The following is a 25,685-nucleotide window of genomic DNA, read 5'->3' on the forward strand; positions in this document are numbered from 1 at the left end:
GAATGATCATGACATAAATGAGACGCTTTCATAACAATAGTCCGTTCTGAGCCCAACACAGAGGTGAATGTAATGTAACCGTCGTGCAAGAGATTGTGTTCCAGCTACAATCGTAACACTTCGTCCATCTCCGGATTCTCCGTAAAGAGTAGACTCGTACCTAACTACCAGCCATCTTGGCTTTGATACACCCAACGCGTGAACCGCCTGCGTTATAAGGCGATATACTACGCATAAAAATAGTGATGCAATACACAGAGGGTAAACGCATTATTATCATTCCAAATTATTTTCTTATTACTTTGTCATGCAAGAACAAGCAATTGAATTATATATAATTACACAATAAATCATTATTTGACTTTTACGGCAAACGGTATAATGCATGGTATTGTTTACATTTCAGAGTTAAAATGGATTTCAAGTCTGATATAGAATATGCGATGAGCAAGCTGAAGATAGAGTTTAGTTTTAGCGACTATCAATTGAAATATAAAGAAGTGAAACTCCAGCTGCTGGAGCAGTATTGAATTTTCATTAAAAACAATTAGTTGGTCCTTTATTAAGCCTTAAAGAGGCTTTATGATTTGAAAGATACGATCGCAGTTCTTCCAACTGGCTCAGGTAAAGCATTATTTTTCAGGTAGTAAGACGTTTTCGCGATCTTTACCACCATTGTTATATTGTGTTGAAAATAAGCAATTTGCTTATTCGACACCTAGCGATTATTCATAAATATATCTTACTGTTTATTATTCACAGATTTCTGAGTAACTTTTTTTTAGCAATATTGTCTCTGCAAAACTTAGAATAGAGATAGAAGACAATTTAATTTGAGTTCAACCGCTGCTGTAGAAGTGCATGGATTGAGGGAAACAGTACTATGTATCATGATTGAACTTGGGTCTGGCTCCAGTACACACACTTCCATAGTATCTGCACATTTTGTTTGCCATAGTGATACAATAAAAGTTAAACATAAAAATAATATACGGATTTATATAAATTTATCCATTCATTTAGCAAGACATTTACTTTTTTCCATGCTTATAAAAATATCAATTTTGTGAACTGTTCTTCTGAACAAATATATTTTACTTAATAACGGTGCAGCTATGCCTAACCTTATTCAATAATTGTTATGCCCCCCTTCGAAGAAGAGGGGGTGTATTGCTTTGCACATGTCGGTCGGTCGGTCTGGCGGTCGGTCTGTCGGTCGGTCCGTCCACCAGGTGGTTTCCGGATGATAACTCAAGAACGCTTGGACCTAGGATCATGAAACTTCATAGGTACATTGATCATGACTCGCATATGACCCCTATTGATTTTCAGGTCACTAGGTCAAAGGTCAAGGTCACGGTGATCCGAAATAGTAAAATGGTTTTAAGATGATAAGTCAACGCATACGCGGCCAACAGGGCAAACTCTGAACAATATAACTGAAGCAACTGGTCTGTAATCCTAAATCTATAATTATCAGTCCAATGAAACATCATCATTTGAGTAAAATAAAGTGGATCAGTAAAAATATTTACAGAATATGAGATTTTTTGTATATTTTGTATATTAAATATTGTGTTAATGCTTAATTTTGTTGATTAATATAAATATAAGCAGGACAGGGGAGGTAATACACTATTATATCTTTCTTATATACAGGGTAAACAAATGCAATAAGTTTAAATTTCATGTTTAATAAATAGAGGATATTTGTTCATGTCAGTGTAAGATCATTTGTTGTTTTTTATGATTACATTATTTCTTTGACAAAACAACACTTACCTGAATACCACAATGGATTCCACCCAAACAATACCCCACGCCTCTATCAGAATCCCTTTCCCCCCACCCCCTACCTCGACCCCCCCCCCCCTAAATTATTTTTTTTTATTTAAAAAATCATCTAATAAATTACCACACCCCACATTATACCCCCATCTCACCCCCACCCCCCTACACTCCCCCATGTTTTTTTTTAAACATCTAATAAATTACCACACCCCACATTATACCCCCCCTCTCACTCCCCCCTACCCCCCACCCCCACCCAATTTTTTTTATTTTTTAAACATCTAATAAATTACCACACCCCACATTATACCCCCTCTCACTCCCCCTTACCCCCTACCCCCCCCACAATTTTTTTTTAATTTAAACAACTTATGAATTACCACACCTCACATTATACCCATCTCTCGACCCCCCCCTATCCCCCACCCCCCCAATTTTTTTTAAAACATCTAATTTATTAACACACCCCACATTATACCCCTCTCTCACTCCCCCTACCCCCCCTAATCCCCCCCCCAAAAAAAATATATCTTTTTTAAACATCTAATAAATTACCACACCCCACATTATACCCCCCCTCTCCCCACCCAACCCCCCCCCCCCCCCCCAAAAAAAATGTTTTTAAACATCTTAGTTATTACCACACCCCACATTACACCTGCCTCTCACTCCCCCCTACCCCTCACTCCCCCCAAAAATATTTTTTTAAACATCTAATAAATTACCACACCCCACATTATACCCCCCTCTCACTCCCCCCCTACCCCCCAACCCCCCCATTTTTTTTAACATCTAATAAATTACCACACCCCACATTATACCCCCATCTCTTCCCCCCCTTCCCCCAACCCCAATATTTTATTTATTTAAACACCTCATTAATTACCACACCCCACATTATACCCCCTTCTTACTCCCCCCTACCACCCACTCCCCCCCCCCCCATTTTTTATTTGTTTTTTAAACATCTAATAAATTACCCCACCCCACATTATACCCCCTCTCACCCCTCCTACCCCCCCCATTTTTTTGAAAGATCGTCTAATAAATTATTGAATATGAACAATTTCCCCATGATGGCTTACGTTATACTGTCAAGCACTCGTTATCATTTTTTTCATGCAATAAAAGCCGGTTGGGTCCAGAGTGTTCCAGCTACTGTTTGCCATTTTGTTTTAAAGCAATCTTTAGGTCACAATATACTAAATAGTTTCCCTATATAATTCAATGTAAAAGCGACATCAATAAATGCAACATTTTGCACATAGAGACCCCCATACCCATACCTTTTCTTAAAGGCCATTCTAAGCGGAGTCGATTTGTGCAATAAAAAAATATATGTCATGTACGAACCAAGAAAGAACTTGTCAAAAGTCAAAATCGACTGTTTTTGCAACTTTTTTCCGGTCGTTGTATAGTGGAATGTAACCTTTTTCAGTGCAATGTTTTACTTAAGTCTCTAAGTTTATTACATTTCAGGGATTTAGTAGTGAGCACATATTCATGCCCTACTACTTTCTCCAAAAGATAAAGCCAGAACAATAGATTAAATTGTACAACATGCCTTCGAATCAACTATGATTTATTTTAAGAGAGTACAGCACTACATGAAACGGTTATTTAGTATATTGTAACCATAAGGTTGCAGGGGATATATCAGTGAAAGGGGGGTCCATGAAAATTATATATCTTTAGGGTAGGTGTTACCTATGGTCTTTATAAAAATCAATTAGGTATTTATAAGATGTATTTCTTGTGTTAGGTTGTAGAAAGAATGTCTCCAAATTTTGGAAAAAAAAAACATTTAAAGTAGCCACAGCTACCTAGCAAGGAAATTTTGAATCTTCAAAAATGAGGTTTTCAACGTATGGGAGACACTTTTCTAGGTAAATAAACAAAGCACAGGGATGAAATTAATGAGTAATGTAGCCAAAACTAGGATTGCATTCTGTTTGAATGTTCTGTGCATGCCATGAAATGGGTCAAATTTCTCAATTTTTCATTAAAAATGAGGTGGGTGGGGGGAAGATCAAGGGCCATAGTTTCACAAGTGAAGAAGCCAGCCTTGTCTTTGGTTGTATTTTCAATGTATATTGCCTAGGTTATGACACTGACACAAAAAGGCTTTCTTGTGTCACTTTCTGTTTTGATGCAATGGATTTGACTGTTTGCGACCTTTCGGAACTCGAAATTTGGTCAAAAATGTATCCCCTGCCCCCTCAATTATGGGCAAAGTCGGTCGCCGTAAACAGACATATTGAATATTTTTTTGTGTAAATAAACATAAGTTTTTATTTTCTTTGTTGATAATGCTTCAGGTTTTGGTAGTTATTACTCTTATGTATTATTAATTTATCGGAATTTGAAAGAGAACAATGGATTTGTTCATTTAAGATAATTTTTGAAAAATTGAAAGGCCCAAACGATTTTTTTTTAAACTTCTTCATTTCTCATCACAGATTGATTATGTAAGATGGTTATGCTAGGTGAGATGTTAATCTAGGTATGATATATAAAAAGTAAACGAAAATAAGGCATTTTAAAGGATTTTGCCTATGTACAATTTTATACTGTTATTTCATTCAATCATTTTCACACCTGTCGCCAAAGTGGTTTGTTTCTTTTTGAAAAACTTTTCTATTTCTCATCCCAAATCGTTGAAGTATGATTTTTATGCTAGGAGCGATGTTAATCTAAGTATAATTTACAAAAACGTAGAAGAAAATGTTCAATTTAAAGGATTTGGCCTTATACAATGTTGGTTCAATTTTAAGCTCTTTTCCTCTGTTGTACACGATTGCTGTAAAACGTGTTTTTGTTCTTTTTGATAAACTTTTCATTTTTCATCCCAAATAGATAAAGTCAGATTTTTATGCTTGGTGATATGTTTATCTAGGTTTCAATTAAACAAACTGGAGGAAAATGTTCATTTTAAAGGATTTTGGCCTTGTACAAAGTTGGTACTATTTTTAGCTCTTACACCCTATTGTACACACCTTTCGTCAAACGTGCTTTGGTTCATTGTGAAAACCTTTGTCATTTTTCATACAAACATAACATCTTCTTCAGTTCGCTAATTGATCCGACAATTAACACGCGCGTGAAATGTTTTGTTTTTTTTCTTTTCGCGAAATCCTAGTCCATGACACTTAGAGCTTTTGTTAATTACCAATAGAAAAAAAAATTGGTTTCAAACACAACTTTAATAACTTATAACTCATGAATAAGATCTAAATAAAAAATAGAGAATTAAAAAATTGAAAAATTCCACAGAATCAATATTAAAATAAGACTAACTGAAACCGTTTTTGGATCGAACGATCATAGCATTTATTATACTGTAATGTTGTTTTTATCAGAGACCTAGATCTATGTGTCAACATATATCTATCCGTTTTGAAATAATATTATTTTATAAGGTTTTAAATGTTTGAATTAAAAATGTATACAATAAAATTTTATCAGCAAAAGCCTTTCAAATAAATTATTCAACGGCATTCTCGCCGCGATTTGGAAATTCTTATAGCGCTATTACTTTAACGATCGCGGCATTATAAATTCTTAATTTAGGTAAATAAAATCGAGATTTTGTAAAAGCATAATTACTCATGTTTCTATGAAACTTTATTTTATAAAAATCGGATCATTATTGACCAAGTTACAGCCGCCTTTCTATAGCGCCGTAACATTTTCGCATAACTTTGCTCGATAATCGTAGCCGTTGCTACTGGACACGTCGCTATCTTATCGCAATCGTGATACATCGGCTATCTTCGGACTCCTCCGATTGATTTATGGAATAAATCGTCTGCTGATCCTAAGTATTCTTATCAGTTTCTCGACCACGTGACCCTGCCGCGAGATAGTCCGATAAGGCGCGAAGTTTCCAATCTGTGTATTCTATAGGTCTTTGATAAAACCGATTATTTATCGATGAATCCGATACAAAATACGGAACTCCGGTGTGCCATGTTTATCTTTAAATTTCATTTGCCGACTTTATATATCCATTCGCCAAACGGTTATTTCGTGTGCGATTTTAAGATATCAGCTAGCAAAAGTAAAAGTGATGAGCAAAAACATTCTTTTCCGATGTTAGCTAAGTATTTATCTGTGATTGCATACAAAATTTTGAAAATTAGTATCTAAAAATTAGTTTCAAAATCATCAAACAGTAACTGGTAACTGAAATTTTACATCAAACAAATGTGCACACAACATTAATATATTTATTCCCACTAAAATGATGTTGTCTGTCTTATCGATAGAGCTTGAAATATGGTCTGTCACAAATAATGATGAAAGAAGAAAAATTGAGTTTTGCTCGTAAATATACCTTTTATCAACTCGCCTTTGAAACATGCCACAGTATCGCTTTATATTTAATTCAAAATCAATTTCCAACACTGTAGGTAAAGTATAACTAAGCGACGGTATTATGTAACACATTCGACATAAATTAATGCAGAGTGTAGTATTAATGGTATGAGTTCACACCATGCATGTGCCAACATAACATAAAGATCATCAACGTTTTCTACGACAGTGCGCAAGTAATAAGACGATGTATTCAGAGGCATATGTAATACTCACTCTTTAGATTTGTAAATATAAAAACCTTTTCTACCTCCCCTCTCTCTATATTAAATGGTTTATCCGCATGAACATACATTGTGCATACTGACATTATTGCGTAAATAAGTATCATATGTATTCTGCAACATTACAATTATTTTTTTTGCAACGAACAATTCATCGTTCATGCTTTATGATGCTTATATTCAGTTCCGTCATAAATACTATTTCTTTGTCGCGAAATTGACCAGCGCATTGAACCCTGATGATTTTGTACTGCAATATTTAAATGTTATTTCATATAATACAAACTATTTAATCTGGCCCTTATTTATTTAAGCCCGTCATACAATATTGTCTTTAAGTTAAAACGAAGAGAATGAGGACGCGATGAAGTCATTTACTTCTTTCATATAGGCGCTGAAGATATGCAGTGGCATATCACGAACCAAGCACTATGATGGCACAAAAGAACAGTATGATATTCATATACCGAATGCCATGGATTCGACTCAGATTCTTTTTGTTATTCCGTTTTCCCAATAATGTTGTAAAATATGTGTACTGTTGGAATAGGACACGACGTGACGCTTGCGGCAAAACAAAGTCTTAGTCATGATCCAAAGGACGAAATAAAATATTGTTATTCAAGAATCGTATGACCGGGTACGGAGTTATATGGTGCGTTTTAGAGTTGAATGCTTTCTTTACCATTTCTGGAACAAAGATCGACATAATGCCACATAGTGCGTAACATACCGAAGTCCCTTCATGTGTGGCGTCTATGTTGACCGGTGCGAGCACACGCTGTCTTCTGAATATGATGTAATACGGATCCCTTGCGATAAATCTACCTCTCAAGCAACATTCCCCGCAAGACCCGTGGGTAGACAGTATCCCCACGAGGAAATGTGCTTCGTGTGCATCTATTTATGAATCGTGCGAAAATGGTACTAAGAAAATGTCAAACAGTGTACATCTAGGTATGCCTCTTTATTTGGTAAGAAATCGTGATGTCCGTTTCAGAGGTAAGGGTAATTCCTAACCTGACTGTGTGGATGCGCAGGCTGGTCTGAAGCAACTCTGATAGCATGAACAAACATCAGTTGCACGATTCCAATACTAATCTGTACTCTGCCTAATTGTGAGAACATGGTGGGCGTCTTGATGCCCATGTAACTTAAAGTAATCAACACAAATTCAGGGTGTGTTTGATTGAGGGTGGTTGGCGGCGGTAAACGGCATAAACAAGTACTTTGAAGGGTTTCTGAAGATTCAGTTACGAGGTCCGTTTCACATAATTCTTTGTTATGTTTAAATTATTGATTAATTGAATATAAATTTACTAAGAACACCCAGCTAGCTCAGGTGGTAGTTGCGTTTTACTGTCAGCCGGAACTGTCACGAGTTCGAACTTTATCCCGCCACGTGACTTAAGTGAGATTGGTCATTAAGGTCCGCCGTTCTACGCCGACGAATAACATTTTCTTTAAAAGTAGATTTTAGAAGATACGACCCTTGACGACAGACAGACCCCACAACGTTTAACCACAGCCAATCCATGAATTGATCGAAACGCCATAAAGAATTGTGTAAATTTTCTTAGTGGATGCATTTAAAGATAAACTCGCTAACATCTTAATCCAACTTCCCTTTCATATAGTGTTCATGTTCACGACACATATACATCACATTTGTGTTCAGCGCTAGAAAAAAGTTGTGTTAAGGGTGGATGATATCGAAAGTTGACAGGGCGATACATAATTTCGAATTGTAGCCGAATGAAGTGTATTCTCTATAGCTTTAGTCATTTATAAAAAATGTGAATAGCTAGAAACGAAATGATAACAACGCACATATAACTCTTACACTATTTTGTATTCGCATATGCATGCCAGTATGTGTATATTATATATCGCACAAGCAGGTTTATTGTCTGTCATGTTTTTATAATAGGTTAAATACAAATGTTTTCAAGAGCATTTGAATGAAATCGTTATAAGAATTTATAATAGCAATCTTTAAAAAAAAAAAACAAGTTATTAGATGTATATTAATAGAACATCTGGCAATACATGGCACTCGTGATATCAAAATGTGTACTTTTTAAAACGTATAATCAACTTCGAAGTCATCATTGTTATATTCATGTTTTTTCTCCTTTTTTGATATGCCGTACAATAAAGCACCCACAACCACACCAACCGCGGCGACACAAGCCACCATGACGACCTTCTCCACCTGCAGATGGAAACGATACTCTTGCTCCAGATAACGTTTCTGTCATTATATTGAGTCATATGAATGCTATTGTTTAAAAACAATTTGTTTTTGGACTTTTTGATGAAAAATGTAATTGTTTTGGAAATATACAAATATTTCTCTTTAGTATTCCTCCCTTCGTGAAAGTATATGCTTTAAGATCCGTCATTAAATGAAATACGAAGTAACGCTCAAACCAACTTGATATAAATTTATTTGTTTCATAATACAATAACATTATAAACAAACATGTTCGTATGAATACAGTACCAATTTCACATGTAAAAAGTCAGGTAAATGTTGTAGAATTAATCACGTACCTGTTCGCTCTTTTCCTCCCCGTATCTACAGAAGTTTGCGAAATGTTCACAGTTGCTCCATAGTAGGTTGTAGCCAATCTCCCCAATCTTATCCATGGCTCGTTTTAATATTTCTTGAGGAGAAAACCTCCTAATAAACATAAATACAGATGCTATCGTGAAACTGAAACAGGCAAATGAATATGCAAAAGGTTAAACCACTAAATTCACATACGTGCTTATAAATATTCAAAAGATAAATCCATAAACTGAACATATGAACTGATACATATGCAAAATGTAATGCCATTGACTGAACATATGGACTTATACATATGGAAAACTCAGCATGGACTTATGAATATGCAAAAGGTGAAACCACACATTTAACATAGACTGAAAAATAAGTAAAAGATCAATCCACAAACTCAACATAAATTTATATAGTTATAATGTGTAAAAGGTTAAGAAACATATGGACTTAAAGGCGAATCCACGAACAGAACATGGAATGATGAATATGCATATGTTGACTCCACAAACTGAACATGTGTACTTATAAATATACAAAAGGTTAATCTGCAAACGGACCGTATGTACTGACAACGCAAAAGTTTAATCCACAAACTAAATGCCGGTACTTATTAATATCCAAATGGGAATCCACAAGCAGAACATATGTTCTGATAGAAAACGATAACTGTGCAAAATGTGCATCCGTAAACGTGCCCACAGCATATACAAACATCAAAGATGATGCAATCGGAGAAAACTCAATTTAATTAAATGCATATTAGCAATAAGTAAGACAGCCACGAATATGTGCTAGTTATAAGCATTAATCAATATTTGTAAAGCGAACTTATAGCGATTAGAAAACGCACGTAATATCATAATACAGATGGACAATAGGCAAATACATGTACCATCGAATAGCATTAAGCCATTAAGACAACCATTGATTTCCATGCAAAACATCAACAACTAAGTACGTGTTAGAACTTTTCTTGTAGGCCTTCGAATCACCGGCAACCTCCCAGAAATCGTCGACGCGGACGACCGCTTTGTTGAATCGCTGACCGCAGATAGTGAAGACAGAACCAGATATGGCATTAACACCTTCATTTCCGATGCCAGTTAGATGGATGACTTTTCTGCTTCCTGATACAGGACAGAACGCAACATTATTATATACAGTTCACGGTCCTTATTTTTTAGGGAACATTTCCGACAATCCTCATTTCATTAAGGATACACTATAAGTGTTGTTATTTTGATCGCCTATCACAAACAGTTCGCATAAATGTATAAGTCAGTGTTAGTAATATTTTTTTAATATGTGTTATTTAAGAACTCGTCATTTACCTAGCTCAATCTCGATTGGTATATATTGCCAATGTTGTCATGCATATAAGCGCCCATTATATTGCGCCTAATTTTACATATCTAAATGTGCATTCCTTTATCTGACATGTATGTCATGCATTAACGTAACGTAACAGCTTAATCTCTTCACAAATACTTGAATGGTTCGAGCTGCGACCAAAGCTCAAATTAATGAACTGCAGATACGGTCGCATCGATAATTGTAAATACTGCATATTTAAGTGTAATAATGACATTAGCGCGCGTGTTGACAGCTTTGCATTCAAGTAATTCACATTCATGAATACTCATAAATGTATACATTAACACATTTATTGGCATATATGTGCGTACCCATAACAAGTATCATCCATTTGCTGTGGGGTTGTTCGAACATTTAGTGCATATACATGTCTCTTATTTTGACTGTAAAAAGTGAAACTTGAATGTTTATAAGACGTATTGATCTAAATTGCTAAAAGCGGAGTTGCCTTGAATTATTAAACAAAGAGTCGTAAATAAATGTGTTTATTACCAAGCGATGATACGTTTTCACTCGCGTAACTAAAATCATTTTTAAATGTCTAACCGTACGAACCTTTGTAGACGGCCCAGTGCGAATAGAATCCCCTATTGAACTCTACCAGGTCCCCGGCTTCTAATGAATCTAAAACAGTCCGGTTGTGCTGCACAACCTGCTTAGCCATAACGTTACTAATATGTCACTCGGCGAGAGTTTTGATCAATACAACCGAAAGCACGGGAATTCCCACTAAAACAACAAAACAAGTGAACATGTGTGCAGTAGCCATTCATTTATATCAATTATGAATAAGTTCAAGCGCAAGTTGGTATTGGAACATCGCCAAAACGCCTTAACCATTTACATACAAGCAAACAAAGTATAGTCAAAGTGCATCATTACACTACAAATAATAAAATGCTAATAAATACAACTACAATAAAAGTGTTCAAACATTCTTTACAAATGTGTACGTATAAACAAGAACTCGAAAAGAGCAAAAATGAAATATATCAACAATATATTTAGGGTTACAAAGAATATTTGTTTTAGAAGCAGCAAATGTTTGTTTTTTTTCCTCACGGAGTTTCATGGCATCAGTAAAGTATGATAAATCCAACAAAAACACATATTTTTTCTTTCCTTTTTTATCAACGTTTCGGCTTACGCCTTCATCAGGATAATACAAATAATAACAGAAAGCGAATGTTACGTCATTGACTTAACGTACATTAAAATGCGGGAAAATGTACGTCAATAAAATGAACGTTAATTAAATTAAGCTCAACTTTCGGATTCAAGAATACACAATTTCCTATAAAATTATATATAAAATTACTAATAGAAAAAAACAAAAGTAAGCTTAATTAAATTGAAGAGCTAGTCTTTTATGTTATAAAGAACTTTGTTATTCATACCATTAGGGTGTAATGTTTTAAGTCTATGTATATAGTAAGTTTCTTTACATAGACGATCTATGTTGTTGCTAACAACATCAATTGGCATAAAGGAAAAGTCATTTGCGCTGTGGCGATCTTCATTAAAATGTGATGCGACCAAAGTTGAAAATTCAGGGTTAGAAAAGTTTCTTATGTCAAATCGATGACTGTTCATTCTTTTTGACACCGGTTGCATGGTTTGTCCAACGTACTGTTTCTTACACTGTTTACATGTAATGAGGTATATTACATCTTTAGATGCACAATTCATATTTTTCTGTAAATTAAATTGCTCGCCTGTTACTGTACTTTTAAATTTTTATCCAACGTGTATGGATTTACAATGGGAGCAACGTGTTCTTCCACAGGCACTGGACGCACGTGAACTGTTCAAACTGTTCGTAAACTGAGCACGTGTAAAAAAGTTTCCTATATTATTAGGCCTTTTAAACGCCAGTATGGGCTTATAAGTTTTATACACACTTCTCACTTCTTCTTTCTGTGACAGGTTAAGTAAGTCCCAATACTTGTTTATTGCGGCTCCTATGCTTGGCAATGACGGATTATATTCCACTGTAAATGGGATAACTTTTGTTTTTTCTTTATTGCAGGACTGTAATGCGTCTTCTTGAGATAAAGCAGAAACTTTTTCAAACGCACAATCGATAATTTTTTCCGGATAATCTCGCTCTTTGAAATGATGCTTGAGGTTTTGAAGTGACGATTTAAAACTGTTGTCATCCGATATAATACGTCTATATCGCTTCGCCTGACTGTATGGTATTCCGTCCTTACACTGTTTAGGGTGGCATGACGTATAGTCAAGATATTGGTGTTTTTTTATGGCATCAGTAATGAATCCGGCAACATTGTGAATGACTTAATTTATTGACATGAGAGTATGTTTATTAATTTTTACTTAATTTTGCTAGTTTGATCGATCGAATACAATATTTTCGTATTTACATTTTCGTTCGTCTCTTGCTATGTTATATAGACATTAACAGGGTACTGCCTGATCTTTTTGTAACATATCAGGCAAGGATTAGAATTATATAACGGCGAGGCTTGCCGAGCCGTTATTTTATTCGTGCCGAGCCTGATATATTACAAAAAGATCAGTCAGTAACCTGCTTTTCTGTTTATCATACCCCTACGTCCCCGATTTTAAGGAAATAATGAAATCAAAGTACTGACAGTACTGGTGTGACGATGCATTTGAAGATGATGGATATACATGTATAAAAGCATCAATTTAAGTTTATCTTCATCATCACAGTTGTGTATGTGGGTACGAAATAAAAAAAATGGTACAAACAATTTGGGAACGAAAACATTATGCAAAAACAAAAACAATGGGTTACGATAAAAATTGGGTACGAAAAAAATTGGGAACGAAACAAATTTAGGCACGAAAAAAATTTTAGAACGAAAAAAAAAATTGGGTAGGACAAATTTTTGGTACGGAAAAAAAGGGTACGGATACGTAGTACTCCTGGGGAACTTGACCCACAATCGCACATTCTTGGCCCTTTCCTTCAAACATCGGATAAGTACCTCGAAGGCAACAGTATGAATACACATTTATGGCGTACCATTTGCGTCGAAAGTCAACAAGACCTAGTAGGTAAAAAGAGAAATGTACTTTGACGTACAATATGTACGTCGAAGTACATTTTTTGTACTTCGATGTACAAAATTGCAATTCGACGTTCAGTCTTTACTGACCCATGAGTGTTAGCCAATCAGAAGACGCCTTACATCTGTTGCTTTTAGAGATATTTGACATTGAACATTACTATTATTATTATTTAAACCAAATTATCCGACTATCGACCGCTAACTAAAAGATATTGAGCGTATTTATTGAACATTATTATTATTATTAATTCCAAATTATGCGACTATCGACCGCATACTCATAGATATTGTGCGTATTTATTGACCTGGCGTGGCGGAATTAACCTCTGACTTATGCAAATAATGGTAAACCGCTTTTAAGCAAACAGCTTTCAAGCGACTGCAGGCTGATCTGGATCCAAACTGGCCACAATCGCCTTTATGTCTCTTTTACTGTGACACAGTTCATTTGACTCAAAAATGATATTTAATACAGTCGATTGGTGTATAACGGATAGCTAAGGACTTCGAGTCTCATTTCAACGTAAACACCATGCATTCAGTAATAAAACCTTTAAACCTCGAAAGACAAATGTCTTTCCTATTGAAATATGCCAGCGGTTTTAAAATTCCGACAAATATTATTTGTTTACAGCGCAAATTTCAGGGTAAACTGATTCAGCAATTACCGGATCGCTTCGGTCTTTATCGGATTACATGTGTATCGTGTGATTTCTTTCAGCATTTGTAAAACATATTGCAAGATATGTACATTTCCAGAAAAGGAACTTCATGTCTGCGTTTAATAAGACCAAGTTCATGGAAATCGCTGCACAATTGATGAAGTAATGGCTGTTCAAAGCGATGCACCCTATATTCGGGTCGTTTTGAGTTGAATACCTTGTTATATATATTTGATAGTGAAAACTATGTTTTCAGAGAAATCGATTTTTCGTTATAATTTTATTATTTTTCATTCAAAATGATGTTTTACTAATAAATATTATAGCCACGCGCTACCCACATGTGTATTGAACAACTTCAATTGAGTTTTCATTAAATTTGAGACAATCCCCACATTCCCGAATATGTGTCGCCACATGTTCGTTATTCACTAATACACGAGTTGCAGCTCTCATGTTTATTTTATGTGGTACGCATCAATTTGGTTTCTGAGCACTCTTACTTTTAGAAAGGACACATTATACTACAATATTACATCAATGAACATAATGTTTACCAAACAAAATCTGCAAAATTTAGGAAACCATACGTCTTCACTTTTCCTTTCGTCACAAAAACGGTGCGTACATAACGCGATATTGTTTTGCTTTCGAAAAAAATAACAATTGAAAGTTAAACATTGACACACGTCAACTAAAACATGAATCGACCGAACAATGATAGGCATTTTGTATTAAATTCATAGAACACTATAAATATTTACATAAATAAAAGTATTTTGCAAAGAAACTTTTAACCTATCCGTTACTCACTAAAATCCGCTATACACCAATCGACTGTACTAAAATAGAAAGAAGAAATAATATAAACCTGTAATATGAGTAAATACTTTGTAATCAATGTTTCCAGGACAGCTTGGCGATCTGCAAATCCCATGTGATTTGTTGATATCGGGTATCATAGTCATTCAATAAGTCGCAAAATGCTCGAATACAATTTACAAAGCAAAATGTGACTTAAATTGATAACTTAAAATACCAGTTTTGCCGTGTCAAGCTGTCAAGATCCAGAAAGTCCTGCATTCACATCGACTGTATCCTTCGAATTCGATCAATTGTTGACATTAGCGGAGATTTAGTTAATAAATAACTCATATATCCTAAATGACAGTTTCTAAATAGCCAAACAAGCCGATGTATGCTGTAAGAAAGTTTTGACACGAGTGTGAACATTATCTCATGGGCACGGCCATTGTTTTATGACCTTGAGCGGTCCGTCTTAAATGCGTATATGACTCATATCCGCGGATATGAACGAAAATTGCGAATATGAACGAATATAGCAATATGTATGCGTTTTTTTTTTGCAGTTTCATTATGGACAAATCACTATTGAATTAAATATTCGCAATGTGTGATAAATATGTTAAGACTGCCTCAAAATAGAGCAATTTAATAAAAGCGGTGGTCTGACTAGTCGTTCATATTCGCGGATGTTAATTTGGAGTTACTGAAATTTAAATGCCAATGTAAAATGCTTTTAAATTCATTCGATCGTAACACTACACATTAGCGACGTGTAATTTTGTCACAGAACGATTTTCATATAACAAAAATAAAGAAAATACATTTAAAAAGCCATTATCTGTTCATATCCGCACTTTTCAGTCATATCCGCCGATATGAGTCATACAAGCATTTTAGTCGTACCCTATGTTGAGGCATGAACGACGACCCTGCTGGAGAATGTTATCAATGCTAATCAGCGAGATATGCCGATTAGAAAAAAAATATCGATAACGGAACATACAGGTAAGTCGCATATCTGGGGCTCGAAAAGGGGTATTTATTTCGTGTATTTATTTGATTAAATTAACAAAACATAAACACAAAAGTGTTTCTCGATAAATATTTTATTTTTATTTTCTTCCAATAGAGGGAATATAGACACACTTTATTAACATTTTATATTTAATCACCAATCGATTTAATACCTATAAAAATGAAATATGAATGTATTAAAAAATCAAACAATCTCAGGTAATTTGTTTATTTAACAATCTCCATTTAATCTTAATATTTCGATTCAAAGCATCAATCATTCAATCCGTTATTTAATCTCCCCTCTGAATAAAGATTCTGTATACTTTAATTCGAATGGCATACTAACACTACTTAGTTATAAGTAACACTGTTATAAGATCAATGAGTATACAAGTATACATATTAAAATACAAATCTGAATCCGTCAAGCAAAATGCTCATCCCTTCGTGTTTATTAGTAAATAAATAACGTGGAATTTTGAAAAAAGTGAAGTTAGGTTAATTTATTGATAACGCATGGATATATATTAATGCATGTTTGAGATGTTCAACTGTTATTTAATTATATAAAATAACAGTTTTTATTTATCTTATTTTTTTAAAATTTAAATTGTATTTATGTTACAGCAGACAAACAATAGATAATTATCGTTTTATACTTTGATCGTAGTTAATCATAATAAATCCTAGACATGATATTTTTTACACTTGTATTACCCATCTTACGCCTCTTCACACCTATTTGTACGGTGTATTGAATTTCTAAATGTGGGACAATCGGGACGACACCAAAATTATGATAGGTGCAAATCGCGTCGGCAATCAAAACACCGACCTGCACTTGATCCAAATGACTCGAATTACATTAAAAATTATCAAAGATTAAATGAGTAAAGGAAAAGCCAACTTTGAGTAAAAAACAAATAAGACCGTATGGCAATTAAAACACCGACCCGTCTTGATCTAATAACTCGAATTACATTTAAAATGATCAAAGATTAAATGAGTAAAGAAAGAGCCGACATGGTGTGAAAAACAAAACTGAACGTCTGGTTATAATCACGTTGTCCAATCAAAAAAGCTTTTAGAAAATAATTTACTCAACCTCTAATGAGTATTTGCGTATCGTATGGTCCAAACATTAATTAATTACTCAATATTCAGTCAGGTATTATACTTAAAGAAATGTTTTTGGTATTGCACTCTCATTTAATTGAAAATATTATAATTGCTACACGCATAAAGTAAATATCTGTCCAAGCAAAATGCCACCTACGCCTTCCGCTGCTTGGAAGTATTTCACGACATCATCCGATAAGAAGTTGCCGATCCAAGTGTCTTTCAAACGTGGCAACTTTAAAAGACTGACTGTTTAGTCTGTTAAACAGGTTCAAAATGTGTTGTGGCTATGTTCATAATTCGTTTAAGTTCAGCTTTAATTATATGTAGATCTAACTGTTTTGTCATGTAATTATTTTGTCGTCATGTAATATTATGTTTCTCGTTCTATTATTGATGTACGATATTAATAGTTTAAAAACAGTTTTTGTCATTCAATTTTAACAATAAAAAGTAATCAACAAAATCAGCTTCGAATTAGCGACGGCAACGCTGTGTCAATATTTAGTCACTTCCGGTGAACTTCCGGTAAAAACGAAAGTAGAAGTCATGGAGTAATGGCACGGTGAACAAAGTTGACTTTTTTCCAACAGATGTTGGCCGAATATCCGAATATTCGTTCGGAAGGGTGACCGAATATTCGAATACCGAAATCGGTATTCGTTGCCATCCCTAAATTTTACATAAGTATTTTAGTCTGCATTGTGTCTCAAAACACATGTGTTTAAATAAGTTGAATGTGGAGCTGCAAACGTAATTTTATACAATTGGAAATGTAGAACATGTATGCTAAAAACATAAATCGCCAAACTTAATCTGTCTGTTGTAATTATTTCAAAGCAAGATAACAAAACTCTTACCAAAAAATGTCATTGATTTTAATTACAGTTAGTGCATGCATTCTAAATGCCATCTTCTTTTCGGTTTCATTAACAAAACATTAAACAAACACGATCTACAAAATATTCAACAAACACGATCTACAAAGATTAAACAAAATCGATCAAAAAATTGAACAAACACGATCTACAAAACGTTCAACAAACACGATCTACAAAACATTCAACAAACACGATCTACAAAACATTCAACAAACACGATCTATGAAACATTCAACAAAATCGATCAAAAAATTGAACAAACACGATCTAAAAAACGTTCAACAAACATGATCTACAAAATATTCAACAAACACGATCTACGAAACATTCAACAAACAAGAACTACAAAAACGTTCAACAAACACGATCTACAAAACATTCAACAAACACGATCTACAAAACATTCAGCAAACACGATCTACAAAACACCCAACAAAATCGATCTTAAAATTTAACAAACACGATCTACAAAACATTCAACAAACACGATCTACAAAGCATTAATAAAAAACGATCTATAAAACATTTAACAAGCACGATCTGCAAATTATACAACAAAAACGATCAACAGATCATTCAACAAAGCATGCATTTTAAGGCGAACTTATGATTACTGATTTCTGCTATATCGATGTGGAGCGTTTTCGGAATTTCAGCTGGCCGGTAACAAACAAATACAAAATATCTTTAACGACATTAAATAACAAAAGAGCAACGACACTACACCTGTGAACGTATTTCAATCGCCGATTTGGAAATAGCACATGCACTGTTTAACACCGACGAAACAAACAGATTGTGTTCATTTAACATTTAAAATCAATGTGAATGTGTCTTACCACAGTCGCGATATGAAACATCCTCTACCTAAGGGAATGACGAACTGTTAACTTCAAACCGCTTGCACATTTTTTATATTAAATCCATCTTACGCAACATTACCCATACATGTTATCGTGATGTTCGGCTTGACGTTAACTTGCAAATTATTATCATCAATCAACGCCTTTTTTACACAAGGTTTGCAAACGTCGCATAATCTTACCACAATAAAAATTCAGACAGAAATCCCCTACCAAAACCAACACCATACATTAAGCAAAATTGAATATTTGTCTTGCTCTGTGAAAAGGGGGTTTAATGCATGTGCGTTAACTGGCGACACTATATGCACATGCGTTTAACCCCGTTTTCTTATATCGCGATTCATAAAAGAGAAGTAGAAGAAGATTTTATTTCAGAATCAGAAGGCCATAGGCCCATGTGAACATACAGATATGTACATAAACAGTAATAGCAAGTATCGTGACACAATGAAAATGAAAAAAAGTTGTGTTGAAATAAATCAAGAACCAATACATTTAAAGGAACGAGTTGTGCTAAGTAATTAAATATAACAAAGATGCCGATTAATAATACGAGCAGAGGCAAAAAGGGGGGGTTATCGGACAAAACGCAAATATGCGGAGAAGGTGTATATAATTTTATATTTTTGTCTTGTAGGTTCTATATCTCTGTTCGTTTACTTTATGTCAACACAAAATATATACAACGGTTATATACAAATAACACATAATTTATTATACATCACAATAATTTGCTTCTCGTATATATCCGAATCATATTTGTATCGCCGTGCACTTGCTTCGGTTGTTTTATTTATATTGAAACATAAAAAAAAAACAATTTGCACGTTTTATTGTAAAGTGACTTTTTAATTGTTCAGTGATTTTTATTTCATATTGATCTTGTACCGAGATTGTATGCTTTATACTAAAACAAAATCACTAATATATATATAGTCATTATGCAAATTATTTTTGTGTAAGTAAGATATGAATGGGAGACACTATATTTTCGACAAAACTTTTTATCATGATTTTATGTAAATGCTTTAATGCGTAATTCTCAAAGAAATGTTAATTGTAACGTACGTTCATATGTCAAGTGCATATTCTATACAAAATTCATATTTAAAGTTTGTTATGTGGAAATCGCGATATGGTGGTGGGGTAGGGTTGCATGTGTTCTGGCCTGCTACATTGCATGGGCTTATTGAATGGGCCTCTATTCGCAACTAAATGTAATAAAAACAACTACATCTACGTCAGACGAATTACTGTTGTGGTTTTATTCGTGTTTGTGGTTTATGTTTGTCAATCCATCTCATGTGGCGCTACATTTTCAAAACAGACCATATGTTGGTGTCATAAGGTTCGGTGTACTTTGTTTTCGAAATATTTTTTCTGAGAAAAATAGACTGACGAATTGGTAGCCAATAGGTCTATTCATTTCAAAAGGAAAATGATGAATCCCGAAAAAAAAGAAAACAAAAAGCTATACCGACTCCTAACATTGGTGATATATATTTTAGCTTTTTGTTCATGAATATAATTATAAACGTTCGAACAAACGTTCGAGAGTTACTACATATTGTGATTAAGCGGGGATCCCACTCGGCTTTCCATACCAACTCAGGTGGCGCGAAGGACCGAAAGTTTATGGAAAAGTTTCAGAAATCTAGAATATGTATGCGTATGTTTTAACTAGTGTTTTCGGCAATGTTTTAGAAATCTTGAATATGTATGATTATGTTTTAATGTGTGTTGTTCTTTCAACAGATGTCGTGCTGTTTTAAAAATCGGGCGTAGTACTGCGATTCTTTAAAGATTAATCAATCTAGAATCAGAAACATACAATCACAGCCATTTTATAGACGAGAGGACCTTAATAATGTATGACGTGTTGAAATTTTAAACAGATTTTCGATGATTTTACATGTTTCAGAACAAATGCTCTCCCTATTATATCAGTTATTGCACCAAACTGGTTTTTCAAGTATACACGTTTTAACATTTAAAAAAGACTTTTGGTCGATTTTCCTAATATCTTTTACGTTTTATTTCATGTACCAATTTTTAATAGGATAGTTTTATATATTCAACACATGCTACATCTGCTTGACGTGATGAGTTTTATTCTTCTTTCTAAACGCTTATTTTACTAAAGGACACAAGTCATTAAAACTTTATTACGATGTTGTTAAAAAAGTTAAAATACATGTAGATAGCAATATTTAAAATTTAAATATTGCTATCTACATGTATTTTAACTTTTGTCAACGAATATCCGAATATCCGAATATTCGGTCCCGGACCGAATATTCGGATACTATTTTCCGAATCGAATATTCGGAAGAAAAAAATCAAAAAAATCGAGTAATTTCAAAGACTTTGTATTCGTGAAATTTGCTTCAAACATTGTATAAAAAGTCGTTCCTCGTGTCATAATGTTTAGTCCGGATAATTCGTCGCTATGGTGATGACAGTATACCGGTCATAAATCCCGCTAATTGCCTAACAAAGACAGTCACTTTGTGTCAAAATTTTGAAAGGTTCTAATCGCATCGGCAATCAAAACACCGACCTGCACTTGATCCAACGACTCGAATTACATTTAAAATTATCAAAGATTAAATGAGTAAAGGAAAAGCCGACTTGTTGTAAAAAAACAAATAAGACCGTATGGCAATTAAAACACAGACCCGTCTTGATCTAATAACCCAAATTACATTTAACATGATAAAAGATTAAATAAGTAAAGGAAGTGCCGACTTGGTGTGAAAAACAAAAAAGATCGTATGGTTATAATCACGTTGTCCAATCAAAAAAGCTTTTAGAAAATAATTTACTCAACCTCTAACCGAGCAAGAGAATTCTGACGAACTTCAGAGATATTTGCTTGTGAAAATGGAGCCAAACGCTAAACCTCTTGACTGGTGGAAACGTCACGAGAGCGAATTTTCGAAAGTCTATATGTACCTGCAACTTCTATGCCATCTGAGCGCATATTCTCAACCACTGGATTGCTCATCAATAAACTAAGAAATAGACTCGCCAATGATCTGGTCGACGCAATCGTGTTTTTAAATAAGAACAATGTTCATGTGCCCAGTGACGCCGATCCGAGTTACTTTTAAATGTGGCAACGGTGTTTTGTTTGCATGTGTTCGCTATGTAAATAATACGTTTAAGTTCAGTTCAAATTATTTATAGATCTAACTGTTTTGTCATGTAATTATTTTGTCGTCATGTAACTATTATGTTTCTCGTTCTATTGTTGATGTACAATATTAAAGCACGTGTTCGCTATGTAAATACTATGTTTAAGTTCAGCTTAAATTATTTATAGATGTATGTATTGTATGTATTGTATTTATTTTGACCTTGCGGTCAAGGATAACCCATGAAAGTGCAAGCACTTATTTCCAATGGGGTCCTTTGGTTTTGCTGAAGAGACAGCAAGCAGAAGAGACAGTATTGGGATACAAGGAATCCGGGTGCGATACCCTAGCTCTTTGCGAATAGATACCTTGGTTCTTTTACGTGCTCAGTGTATAGCACCGATACACGCGAGAATTACCTGGGTATCATACCAGTACATCTCTAGTTGGGTGGGAAACACTTGAAGCATTTCTGAAATTTCCAGTGCCCCGGCCGGGATTTGAACCGGGGACATCTGGAATGGTAGACCAGAGTGTTACCACTCGACCACCGCACCACCCAACAGATCTAACTGTTTTGTTATGTAATTGTTTTGTCGTCATGTAAATATTATGTTTCTCGTTCTATTGTTGATTTACAATATTAAAAGTTTAAAAAACAGTTTTCGTCATTCAATTTTAACAACGGCGACGGCAATGCTGTGTCAATATTTAGTCACTTCCGGGGAACTTCCGGTAAAAACGAAAGTAGAATTCATGGAGTAATGGTACGGTAAACATAGTTGATTTTTTTCTAACAGATGTTGACCGAATATCCGAATATTCGTTCGGAAGGATGACCGAATATCCGAATACCAATATCGGTATTCGTTGCCATCCCTAATAATTAGCTCTCGTGCTTAATATTTGTAAATTTTTTTTTGCTGTTTGTGTTGCATTTTGTATTTAAAATATATTACATCTTGGTATCAAATGGTTTGTTTTGTTGAATCTGATTCGATTTTACTAAAAAAATATTACTTTATAGTTGATTCCGAGTAATATGACCATCCTCCACACATGACTGATATAAGAATACCCTGTTGACAAGGAGGCATGCGTATTCGGGAGCTTACCGCGTTTAAGTGAGGTTAGTCTGAACTAAACTTCAAAGATGGCGTCGTTACTTGTGTTTTCTTGAAGGAATAGGGGATATTTTCACACGGTAAGCCCCTTTGCATTTAAAATTATTTTAAATGAATACGCCCTTTCGGCCCTGTGTTTGTGCTCACTCAGTTTTTTGTTTCAAGATCGTAGACGTCGGGATAAAAATGTTATTGAAGGAAAACCGTCCACAAATCTGTTGTCTCCTTACGTGACATTCGAGAAATGGGATGTACACATATCATTTTCTCTTATAATACACAGAATTCACGCACGTGTACGGTAAACTATAACTAAAAGCATGATTACTTCGTTTCCCTGACGCCGTTTTATGTCTGATATCTAATTTATTGCCAAAAATTATTGGTGTAACCCCTCTTTTTGGAACTTTACTTCCTTTTAAGCACATTTTGGGACATGACTTCCAAATGACAAACACAGCTCGTACCCATGTAAGAAGGCTATACACGCACTGTCTGTCTTGAAGGAATTTACCATTGATATGTATGTTTTAAAGAACGTTTCCTCTGTTTAAATGTATACCTCTTTCATACTTGTAAACGATACGAAACCTCAAGCTACATTACAAAAGATGAGCCATAACTTGTATTGTTATAAACTGCGACATTTTATGTGGAGAGCTTCACTTCTTTTGCAATATACATAAACTATTAAGCAGCAAGCGCCCTTTTTGGAAGGGATATTATGTTCTGATGAAATCGACTTACCGGTTCGGAATCCATTTTAAAGTAATTGGCGGGTGCACACAGCAGCGGATAATATGCCAGGTTACAAATATATTTTACATCAGGTGATGCTGGTTTTGACACCCGACGCATATATACATTTATGAATGAAAGGCTTCATGAACGTTGACGCCGCTCTTGGTTACCAGAAAAATTCCCACGCACGAATTTCAACCGTCATTGTTAACAATCAATTTAATGCATAAGTACTGAAATTGGTATAGCGTTTTTTAAAGGTGTATGTCCAGTGCGTGTGCCGGGAAAACAGGGCTTAATGTATTTTTTGTTCAGCTCTATAATATTTATATCATATCTGTATGAAAAAATGTCGGTGAACATTAATCCGGTGTTAAATTTGGAAAATATTGAGGCGTTCATTAATTATTGATCTAAAACGGAGCATTAATCCGCATATAAAACACAAAACATCGGGCGTATTGCATATTAGTTCGGAGACATGAAATTATTTCGAAAGAAACAATAAGAGGTTCAATTCTATATGAGCAAGTCTCGCTGCGCCCGATTACGCTCTTACATCTCGTAAATATTTGACTCTTATGGATCTTGGCAAATACCTAGTGTTTTATTTTGCTTAATCTAAATTAAGGTATGCATCTATTATGTACTTTAAGCAGCAAAGCATGACTTCCTAATGACCAACAGCTCTTTCATATGTGAAAATGATTGAAACGAAATATCTACCCATCTATAATAAAGTTTATATGTGTACTTCAATATTATAGTTTTATAGCATTTTATGTCGTGCAGTGTAAGTGTTTTCTTAATCATTTTACTGTAGATTTATAAAAATGCTGTACATAAAACCTGCCGACCAACTGAATCAATTCACCGATTGTAAGGAATATGGGTTGTGAGGTGGCTGATGTACGAGATAATAGAATGTTTATCAGCCATTTCAGTAATATTTTAATTAATTAAATATATATTTATGACGTGTCGACCTTATTCTGATATGAAATTTTCTTACACCATTCTTTAACTGTCTTTTCAGATGATGAAGGTTAAAGAGCTATAATAAGTTCATCTTTCGTTGCCGTATATGTAATTAGGAATTTAAAACTAGCGGAGGACTGGGATACCATTCCCCATTTATGGACCACATGAGTTTAAATGTAGAATATGCAAGAAAGAGTCCTTCAACAGAGTCGGACTAAAACAGCAAATAGAACAAACGAACCAAAACAAAAAATGTACAGCTGATGTACTTAGTGTTTTTTGTTATATTTAATTATAAACATAGACAAGTCTGACATATAATTGCTATGGGTGATACTTAATTAAATTGTTCCGTATATGACATAGTTTCTCACTTTCTTAGGAAAATAAACCATTATCTGTGTTACGTCATTTTTCCTACGATGTCTCTGAACACATTTTCAATTGTATTCAGCACTTACATACATGATAAAGAAAAGATTAGGGTCGGAATGAATTCGTTATGCATTTGACATATTAACAATACTAACGATTAGAAGGCAATGTTAAGAACAAACGAAATAATCGTTCTAAGAGAACCAATACTTTATTCTCTCAATACAACAGTCTTAAATAATATGTATTCACATAGGTATTACTGAGAAAAAAATACATGCATATATATCGATCACTTCTACTGAAATCATATCGTGTATTGCATTTGCACAAATCTTTCTATCCATTACAAATTCACTTTTTGCGATTAATAATAGTGACCAACTCAGAACTGGTTTAAAAGAAGGTAAAAGAAGGTCGTCCAAAATGTGTCACATCAAAGTCTCATACATGTATCAGTATCGTTATGTTAAAACGTGTCAAATGTCATTGTATTAAGTAAACAATTAATATTTAAGTTTTCATTAAAAAAAACATGCACCGATATGCATCTTCTAAGCAGGTGTCAGGTATTCTTAATT

The 25,685-nt window shown here is 34.3% G+C and overlaps 1 protein-coding gene across 1 annotated transcript in view; it reads right to left on the minus strand.

The window, feature by feature from the left end:
* The window catches only part of LOC127869865 (uncharacterized), a 30,855-nt gene extending 16,219 nt beyond the window's left edge, over positions 1 to 14,636 (minus strand). Inside the window, exons 1-6 of the mRNA XM_052412521.1 lie at positions 14,614 to 14,636; positions 10,891 to 11,064; positions 9,920 to 10,088; positions 8,949 to 9,078; positions 8,480 to 8,607; positions 7,413 to 7,545 (exon numbers count right to left, since the gene is read on the minus strand). Coding sequence (XP_052268481.1) covers positions 7,413 to 7,545; positions 8,480 to 8,607; positions 8,949 to 9,078; positions 9,920 to 10,088; positions 10,891 to 10,999 — 669 coding nt within the window. The 5' untranslated portion in view covers positions 11,000 to 11,064; positions 14,614 to 14,636. The remainder of the gene's footprint in view (positions 1 to 7,412; positions 7,546 to 8,479; positions 8,608 to 8,948; positions 9,079 to 9,919; positions 10,089 to 10,890; positions 11,065 to 14,613) is intronic.
* Between the last annotated feature and the right edge of the window lie 11,049 nt (positions 14,637 to 25,685).

This window comes from Dreissena polymorpha, chromosome 2, assembly GCF_020536995.1.
Source record: "Dreissena polymorpha isolate Duluth1 chromosome 2, UMN_Dpol_1.0, whole genome shotgun sequence".
NCBI lineage: Eukaryota > Metazoa > Mollusca > Bivalvia > Myida > Dreissenidae > Dreissena > Dreissena polymorpha.